Genomic DNA, 9,748 nt, shown 5'->3' with positions numbered 1-9,748 from the left:
TCAAACGTGTGACGGTTGCAAAACGACAACGTGTGTGTCTTGGGAGAGGTATTACAGTACAAATACACTTCAACAAATGTGTCCTGAGAGATACCACATATGAGAATCCTCCTTCAGATCCTCCGCACTATTAAATCCTAGGAGAGACTCTGTAATGACAGGACGTCTGCCTCTCAAAAAAATATATTTCAAATCGAATTCAATTCAACTTCATTCCCAAAAATGTTAAATTGGAGCTTGAGACTACATTTGTCATATTCTACATTCCTCTGAGAATCTTGTTGTTTTCAGTCAAAGGTAGACATGTATTTCTTGAATTTTGTTTGGATTTGATTTATTTACATGGCATAATGGGAATTGCCTTGAGGTACAGAGCACCCATTGGTTTATCAAAGGTGTAAATGGCCTCTCATGCTAAAACTAACTCTGTAATTATTACAAATACTAACCACTTAGCTGAACCTTTCCAATGATTTACTGCTGATTATTCTGTAGTTCTTGTTTAATGGAATGGCAGCGCTGTCCCTTTAAGAAAGCGCTGACTCCATGAATGAAACGCAGCCATTCATAAAAAACACAAGGAACGGACGTCAGAGCAGTCTGGAAGACGATTGGCTCGCCATTTGACTGACGTTGCGTTCTAGCCAATGGGAGGGCGGCACAGTGCTCGCACTGGATCCAGCGACCAGAGCTCTTCATTGAGAAAAATTCACTGGCGAGTTTTTGATGGAGGAGCTGCAGGGGATGTAGGGGAGGAAACCTGCGTCGAGTTCATTTCACACTGCCAAGAAACTTCACTGTTCAAGTGAGTCCTGCATGAATATTATTATTATTCTGTGTGTGTGTGTGTGTGTGTGTGTGTGTGTGTGCCTGCTTTGCTTCGTTTGGTCACCTCAATGCTAACTGCAGCGTCGCGGGTTGTTAGTGGCTCTAAGGGGAGCAGATATGGGTTAAGAGGCGAACGCCATTTTCTGAAAATCAAGGCAACATTGCGTCCACCCCCCCAAGCCGCATCTGTCAGCTTTGCACTGCTGTATTTCCGTCTGCAGCAGCTGTCTTTACGGCCGGTTAGCATCGCGGATCCTTCTCCGTGCTCTGTAGCAAATTTCTCAATGGTGAGCTGTTACCCCCACCCCACCTGCCCACCTCCCCCCGCTTCACTTTCCTGCAAGGATCAAGTTTCACTTCATTGAGAAAAACAAGGAGGGTCCCAGGATACGTGCCTTTTGCTCAGTGTGCGTCACACCAGACTCCATTCACAAATCTCTCACTTTAATGTTTTGTTTATGTTTGGTTGAAAACATCCGGAATAGCAGTGATGTTGTATGTTTTTCGTGTTTGTGTTGTTAGTAAATGGACCAAACTTTGATTCCAACTTCCCCCTTATTATTAAAACACGATTTCCTCAAACAAAAGCAGTTGCTGCAAAATGTTTTGTTTATCTACGGAAGCCCGCTGTATTCACCTGAGGGGCGAAAAAAAGAGTCATTTACTGGTAATTACAACTTCCACATGCTGTAAATATGAGAGAACTATCTCATAATTACCAGGTAGAGGTATGAGATTTCTATCTTATGAGAGAGTTGGCTCTGTGTACTGAATTGGACTTTTAAAAAAATGTGTTTTTAGTGGGTTTTAAAATCAGTAATAACCACAGTAGTGAATTTAAAATATTGCTGGACCAAAACTTAAAAGAGATTGTTGTATGATATGTAAATAACAAAAATAATCAAAACAGAGGCTGTTCAGAAAGTAGAAAAACACACTGATCCAACTTCACTATGCTGTGAACTATGCTTTTAAGTTAGATCTGCTATACTGCACACATCATTTGAAATAAATAGGTTGTAACATAGTCAAACATTTGCCTGCTCCTTTTTAAGAAGGAGACAAAAACAAAAAACTGAAAACTCTGAAAGTGGATGACAGCTGTTGTGTATCCTCCAGTACATCCAGATTAAAGAGAGTGCTGACATGTTCAGGAGACATGGCAGACAAAATAAAGTTTCCTGACTTTACCAGTCATTTTTAAAACATTTTTTTCCAATTTGCATGATTCAGAGGAATAGTTTGGACATTTTGGGGAAACACTTACACGCTTATTTGCTTTCTTGCCCCTATATAGATAAGATGGATATCACTCCCATATCTTTCATGTGTGTCTGCCTACCAGCGTCTCTAATGAACCCATGAAGGTCACCACAGTGCAGACTCTCTCAGATCTCCTCAAAACAAGCATTGCCATTTCAAGCGTCTTTGAAGACTGGTTCCTCCTGCAGCTCGAATCCACGTCAGACAGACGTTGCATAATGCCGTCATTGACAACAACGCTTTTACAGCGACTCTAAACCCTGTAGGGGTTATGGAGGCTAGAAGAAACAAACAAACAAACCCACTAAGAGACGTATGTAGGAGAGGGTAGTCACGTGGGTGGAAGTGGAAGTATTGGTGGAAAATACCCGGGCAAATTTAGGAGAGAGATTATTCTACCACAAACCTGCAGAACAGCTTTAAAATATATCCCTATACATCCCTCTTTATTCCAGAGTGAAGACTCCTGCAACATGGACGGCTTTTATGACCAACAGGTCCCCTTCGTGGTCCCTGAGAGTGTGAGTCTGAAACATTAAATCAAATCTCATACATGTATCCTGCTTTGCACAAAAAAGCACCTCAGCATTAATCACATTTACGTTTACTAAACTGTTTTGTCGTTAAACTTGTAGAAATGTCACACGGAAGAAGCAGAGAAATGCCTCAGCGACAGGAAAAGGAAGTTTGTGGACACGGAGCTGGCTCAGGACACAGAGGGTATGCTCATTAAGTCACCTGTGTTTACTATATTTAAATAAAGTTGTGAATGTAGTGACAAATCTTATATCTTATACAGCATCCATCCAAGATGGTAACACTGATATTTAACATGTTCAATAATGTAACACCCATTTAAATATAATTTCATGACTGTCTCACAGAGCTTTTTCAAGATCTGAGCCAGCTCCAGGAAATCTGGATCGCAGAAGGTGAGACCACCGTGAAGGGATTAATGATGTCAGGAAATGTCACCGTTAAACAAGCCAGCATGAACACAGTGGCTATAAATGCACTTCCTTGATCGAGAGCAGTGTGCATGCCCCTTTCGACAGGGGAGGTCAAAGGGTATTCTGGGAAATGTAGGAAGTGACAACCTGAGGGAGATAAATTTGAGGCACTAAAACAGACATACCAAACTCCGGGAGTGTACTGAGAAGAGGCTTTTAACTTCCTGTCTTTCTCCCCTGACAGCTCAGGTTCCTGATGATGAGCAGTTTGTCCCGGATTTCCAGTCCAATAATCGTGAGTAGCTGCTTCTCCTCTAATTTTCATAGAGAGTGCTTAGAGTTGTACAACAGGGAGTGCACATTTTGTAGAATAACACATTCTTTATTTATGCATCCTTTTCCTAATGACTCTGTCCCTGAACACTGCGGCAAACACTGCGCAGACTCAGGAAAAGACGATGAATTGATCCTACTCACAAATAAACACTCAGTCCAGAAAAATGTGTATTAATGCACAGTTGAAAATAGTTCCAAACATATATTTTTCCTCTTCTTTAATCTGTTTTTGGAAATAACTGAACATGTTCTAAATAATGGCAATTTTAAAATGATATTTTATTGTATTCTGTTTTAATGAATGACATCTTCAGTCATGTTGAGAGGATCATGCTGTTAATGAGTGTGGTGGTGTAAAAAGTACAAAATTTGGCTACAGCCAGTCTTCAGCAGATAAGCCCTGCTCAACAGTCTGGAGTGTGAATGAGTACGATCCATGTACTCCTCAAGGCCACAGTTGTACATAGAATTGTGTTTACAGTGTTCACGTTGACTGCCAATACTGTATATGGCCCTGAGACACGCCCACAGTGGATCTGTGCCAATGAAATGACAGTAGTCATGTAGCACAGGAAATTGGGGGGGGGGGGGGGGGGGGGGGGGCTATAAAATGACTTCCAGCAACTCTAGCTGTATCTTTAAAAAGAGTGATGTCACAGATAAGGCAGGAGCTGAGGAAATAGTGTTTGCTCCTGCTGCTGCTGCTGCCGCCAAACACATACGAAATGCCTTTATTGCTGCTTGAAAGCTGCCTCAACAGAATGACTCTCTGCTCACACAATAAATCTGACAGCGACTGTGATGCGAATGGAAACATTACCGGTGGCGCTGTCGTCACTCCAGATTCCAGGAAGGCTGAGATCAGATAGGGGGCTTTCTTTCTTCTACCCAAAAAAAACCACAGAAACCAGAGGCTGAAATCAGTGTTTAACCCTTGTTTTACCATTACATACATACTGCATGTAGAAATGTGTCTTTTTCCAGACTTTAATTTTACTCACTGAGGTGATAAATCCTGATCATTTGTTAGGTAATCTGTGTGAACCAGGCTGCTCAGTTCTCCATTGTATTATTTTTTTTTACCTTAGTTAAAAATAGTTAACACAGTTGGGGAGCACCATAAGCAAAATTCTACTCACCTATGCTGTATTGTAGTGATGGACTGGATGGGTCATCTGCAGAACAAAGTGATACTTATTTGTGTGTGTGTGTGTGTGTGTGTGTGTGTGTGTGTGTGTGTGTGTGTGTTTGCAGTGATGTTTCATGGACCGCCTGTCAGCAAAGTGAAGCGAGAGCCCACGCCGTCCAAAGACCTGTCTCCCTGCAGAACGCCTCAAGCAGACATGTGCCTTTATAGTTACAGGTACCAAACACATTTTAGGCGGAATGCATGATATGATGACACTGAGTCAGAATACTCTGAATGCCCAACTCCTTCCTGTCGCCTCGTCTCTCTTCAGTGCCTGTGACAACAAGCCAGCCCTGACTCCAGCCTCCACACCCGCAGTACAGTGTGGTTCCTCCCATCCGACTGGACCTCCGCCCTTACAGAGGCAGCTACAGCCATCAAGCCCCCAGCTGTCCAACAGCTGCCCCCCGAGCCACGTTCCTGCCCTGAGCCCTTCCCACCAACACAACCTAGCACCCACCAGCCAAAACCAGCAGTTTGCTCTGCCACGTCCCCCCGTCAGCTGTCCCGGTGCAGCTTTCAGCAGGGATCAAAGGTGAGCTCTGGTTATTACTTTTATATGATGTAAGCTAGAAGCAAATTTCACCTGAAACCCTAAAATGTTGCTCCACGATTCAGGTTTCAGCGGCAGATGTCAGAGCCCTGCTTGTCCTTCCTCCCACCAGAGAAAACGCTAAACACACTATACCCCCCCTCGAGCCGTGATGGGCGCCCTCTGTACCAGCGCCACCTCTCAGAGCCCCTGGTTCCCCGCGGCCCCCGAGGTTTCAAACAGGAGCTGGTGGACCCGCGGTACCCAGACCCAGGGCCGTCAGGTCCAAGTGTGGGCCAGCCCCAGACCACCTTCAACCGTGTCACGATAAAACAAGAGCCAAGAGACTTCAGCTTCGACTCAGGTCTGTGTGTTATCTGCTGAGTAATGTTTAGTATGGCCGAAGACACGCTGCACACCAGCTGTAGGCTCAAATTATACGAAAGGGTGCACTCACATGTAAAACACACAGGCTTGTCATTACAGAGATCAGCATTCAGAGGTTTGCAATTTGCTCATGAACACTTGTGATTTGACTTGTGTCCTCCAGAGGTTCAAACCTGCCAGTCGTCATCATTTGGGAAATCTCCAGTCTTGTACCAAAACAACAATATTGGTGAGTTTGTGAGAGTTTCACTTTTGCAAATTGTGTTGTTGGAGCCTCCAGTTCCTCAGTACAACCGATGTTAACTTTTCTAATCATATATAATCATATCTCTCCACAGGATTTGGTCACGACAGGGAGCCACATTTGTACTACGACGACACTTGTGTTGTACCAGAAAGGCTGGAAGGTGAGACTGAAACAAGACTAGAATTTGAACTTTAAAAGATTAGTATTTTTAATAGCTGATGTTGATATAAATATGACTCTTTGTTGTGACCAGAAATCGAGAGCTATGTTCTCATTGTGTCCCCTCTGACTCCGTAAACAGGGAAAGTGAAGCAGGAGGGTTTGCCGTACCAGCGCCGCGGCTCCCTGCAGCTCTGGCAGTTTCTGCTCACGCTGCTTGACAACCCAGCTAACGGACATCTGATTGTGTGGACAGGACGCAACATGGAGTTTAAACTGATTGATCCTGAAGAGGTCAGTCACTGGCAAAACCTAGTGGGAGATTTTCTAAAAGGCAAAGTGGAAATTACTGACATGCTGATGCACAATATCTAATAAAAAGACAAACCTTTTTTAAAAAGAAAATCTAATCCAGTTGGGTGTTTAATGGAAGGTTTCCTCTCCCGTGTTTTGTCCAGGTGGCTCGGCTCTGGGGGATTCAGAAGAATCGACCGGCCATGAACTACGACAAGCTGAGCCGCTCACTGAGATACTACTACGAGAAGGGCATCATGCAGAAGGTAAAGGCAGGTCATGTTTCTATTCTGTCCTCCATTACTCTTACATGTGGTTCCACATTTATCATGAAATCTTAGCTGAATTTTATCTTTTTAATATTTGGAACTGTATAGTCTGCTATAGATAGATGTGCCAGCTTTTTTTTTCCACTTTGGGAGGAGGAGGAATAATGATATGGAGGGCACTGGTCCTGAGGATCCTCCATCAACCCTAATAGAACTACACGTTAGGTTTTACTTGGGTCACGCCTATCAACATCTGCTGCATTTTACAATACATATATATCCTGCATACAGTAGTGTTACACAAACACACAGAACCGAGCAAAGCACTATAATGACACAAGATGTCCTCTTTCCATTATATTATTAAATTTACCTGTGTACCTGTTTGCATTTTCAAGCAGCTGCATCTGTTGCAAAATGCTGCAAAACTCTAGTAATAATAGTAATAAGTGGAGTAACAGTGCATTCATGTTCAAAGACTCCTTCAGTGATTAAACAGTATTAATTCACGATGCCTAAACAAAGTCACTAAACAATAACTGTCCAATGAATGCCACTTAATTTCTCCCTTCTCTGATTGGTTCCTCCTGCAGGTGGCCGGGGAAAGGTACGTCTACAAGTTTGTATGCAACTCCGAGGCGCTTTTCTCCATGGCTTTCCCAGACAACCAGAGGCCGAGCCTGAAAGCTGACCCAGACGCCGTCCCACCTCCCAGTGAGGAGGACGGCCTCCCCCTGCCCAGCTACGATGATGAGAGTCCCTACCTGGGTGATGGAGGTGAGCAGGGCACCAATGGACTGGCTTTCCCGGACAGCTACCCATACTAAACTCAATAGTCTGGAAGCTGGAGGGAAGATGAGATATTATAAACAGGAGGACCCTAAAATTACTGAGCAGTGTTCGTGATTTTTCAAAATGTACACCTACATTATGAAAGTCACAGAAAAGATGAACTTAACAGATCATTTTTATTGAAAGTGTCTGTTTTGCCAAAAGTCTTGTTTGCAAAATGAGAGATCAGAGAATCTCTGGGACTGTTTATTTAAAAATACTCCCATTGCAAAAATGAAAATCTGTGTACAGATCTACTGAAGTTCAGATTTGGCTTCATTTGGTTTTTTTTTTATGACATAACAGTTGTAATATTATGAGAAAAAAAACTAATTTGTGAATTTACAAGAAAATGTGTTATTCAGAAAAGTCATTGTTATACAGTATATTTTGACATAAAGTTGTAATCTTACAGGGAAACTGTAACACAAGATAAAGTGGAATTTTAGGAGAAAACTAATATAACATGAATAAAGTTCAAATTTGGCACAGAAGCTAACAGACTGCTGTTACGACTTTGTTGTAGAAGTAAACGTTTTGTTTCAATATAAATTTTTCTCGTGTAGAAACAAATTTATTCCTGGAAAATTACAGCTTTTGTCTCATACTCAAATATATGAAAACCTTTTCTCCAAATGATGGCTTTTATGCTCTTATTAATTATGACTGGTCTCTCAAAATATTCCAGTTTATTCCTTAAAATCTTTTTTTTGTTTGGTCCTTAAATTAGGGTAATTTTGTAGCATGGCGGTCGCTGTAGTCCTTGCATATGTGAACTCTGGGATCTTTATTTCAACCAAAAAGTATCTAGAAGCCATGGCACTCCTTCACTAATTGACCAATCAAAGTTTTATGGGTGAACCTTATACTTCTTGAATGGGACACAAGTTTTGGTCCTCCTATAAACATGTATATTGATGGAAATGTCTTTTGTGAATGTTTTCTTGTTTTCAAAGCTAATATTTTTGGCATTATATGGACTTGTAAGTTTTTCCTATAACTGTTTTATGACAAAGGTACTGCTACTATTTTTGATTCTGTAATACTGCCACTCTAATGCTAATATTAAGCATGGATTTTCTTACAAACGGCTCACCAGTTATTGTGCCGAGATAGTTTTCTGCATTTTTGTATAGTTGATTTGCTTCGATGTGTAGAAAAGGTGTATAATTATATATGAATATATTTTTGCTAAAGGCTCCGTTTGCTTGACATTGTACTATGAGCTGCAGAGTTTAGCTTGCAAATGTGTTGCATCAATTTCAGCCTCTCCAAGCTGGAATGCCTTGTACCCTTTGAGTCCTGCAGATAGAAACTGGACGTAATGGTGTATCTTGCTGTATGATCACATGGTGGTATGAATGGGGGAGGTTGTGTATGATGAAAGCTGGAGAAAGATACTGACACTGGTGTGAGTCTACCCTCAGATACTGTATGTGTGCCTTATGTTGATCTTTACTGATACAATAAACTATTTTACTCTTTTCTTTCGCCCTTATTGTAAATCATTAAAACATATTTTCATTACTACAGGGGTGTAGAAAAACTTTATGAATTACTAGTCCTGAGTGAGCATTTGAGACAATAAAGCATACTTAATTTTTCAAAATTCAAATGAATGATATGCTGCATGAACTTTAAAGTCCAGCTCAAATAGCAGCTCCGGCTGTAAGAAGACTGCCTGCTAGTGCAGAGGCTGTAGGTTCAATTCTTATAAAATGCAGCAAATTTATGAGGTCCAGATGAAAGACATAATAACTATAGAAAGGGGGTTCTGTTGTCTGGTTAAATAGCTCAGGGTGTTGTGAGGATGTAGGTTCAGTTCTTATTAAGTTACAGTAGGTGAGTTTTGAAGTCCAACACCCCATGCAAATAGTCAAAGGCAGTAAGAAAAAGAGGGGAATTGTCTGATCAAATGACACCATTCTTGTGAAAGGTTTTCAGTGTTCCGTCCGGGTGTTGTTGTGAAAAGTAGTAAGATCATATGAGATTCCAATCGACATCCTCTGAGTCTGTAGAGTAGCCCTCTAACACTTTAAGCCACTCGGTCAGAGTTAAAGAAATAATATTTCTGAAAGACACTGACACTGTCAACTCTCCAGAAAAGTAGTAAGATCAAATGAGATCTGAACTCACAACCTCTGAGTCTGTAGAGTTGCCCTCTAACCCCTTCAGCCACTCTGTCAGAGGTGAAAAGAACAATTTTTCTCAACACTTCTTAGTCCTGTTAGATCTTACAACTTAAATAATTCCAGGGTGATTTAACCACCAAAGTTTTTAGTCTTTCCTCTCAGTGTCGGCCCTTAAAAGTTCATATGATTGGCTGACATTTCAACATACAACCTGTACAACTGCTGTTTCGGGCAGCAGCCAAACACCCCTCTGTTCTCTACCCCGCTTAGTACGATCCGGGTTCCCCCTTGTATAAATCACATTGGATTCACCCATCTCCTGTTGGACAGT

General features: G+C 41.8%; 1 protein-coding gene across 2 annotated transcripts; it reads left to right on the top strand.

The window, feature by feature from the left end:
* Positions 1 to 672: 672 nt before the first annotated feature.
* LOC130165598 (ETS translocation variant 5-like) lies at positions 673 to 8,771 on the top strand. 2 transcript variants are annotated; one of them, XM_056370993.1, is made up of 13 exons: positions 673 to 805; positions 2,547 to 2,612; positions 2,727 to 2,811; positions 2,976 to 3,023; positions 3,286 to 3,336; positions 4,632 to 4,740; positions 4,838 to 5,101; positions 5,185 to 5,462; positions 5,649 to 5,714; positions 5,824 to 5,892; positions 6,034 to 6,185; positions 6,350 to 6,451; positions 7,048 to 8,771. In XM_056370993.1, the coding sequence occupies exons 2-13, from the start codon at positions 2,565 to 2,567 to the stop codon at positions 7,279 to 7,281; spliced, it is 1,506 nt and encodes a 501-aa protein (XP_056226968.1). In that variant the 5' UTR covers positions 673 to 805; positions 2,547 to 2,564; the 3' UTR covers positions 7,282 to 8,771. The 2 variants fall into 2 exon arrangements, with proteins under 2 accessions (XP_056226968.1, XP_056226967.1); XM_056370992.1 differs by having other exon boundaries at positions 6,350 to 6,457.
* The last annotated feature ends 977 nt before the right edge of the window (positions 8,772 to 9,748 follow it).

The sequence above is a fragment of the Seriola aureovittata genome, chromosome 24 (assembly GCF_021018895.1).
Source record: "Seriola aureovittata isolate HTS-2021-v1 ecotype China chromosome 24, ASM2101889v1, whole genome shotgun sequence".
Taxonomy (NCBI): domain Eukaryota; kingdom Metazoa; phylum Chordata; class Actinopteri; order Carangiformes; family Carangidae; genus Seriola; species Seriola aureovittata.
This window is presented reverse-complemented; position numbering and strand designations above follow the sequence as displayed.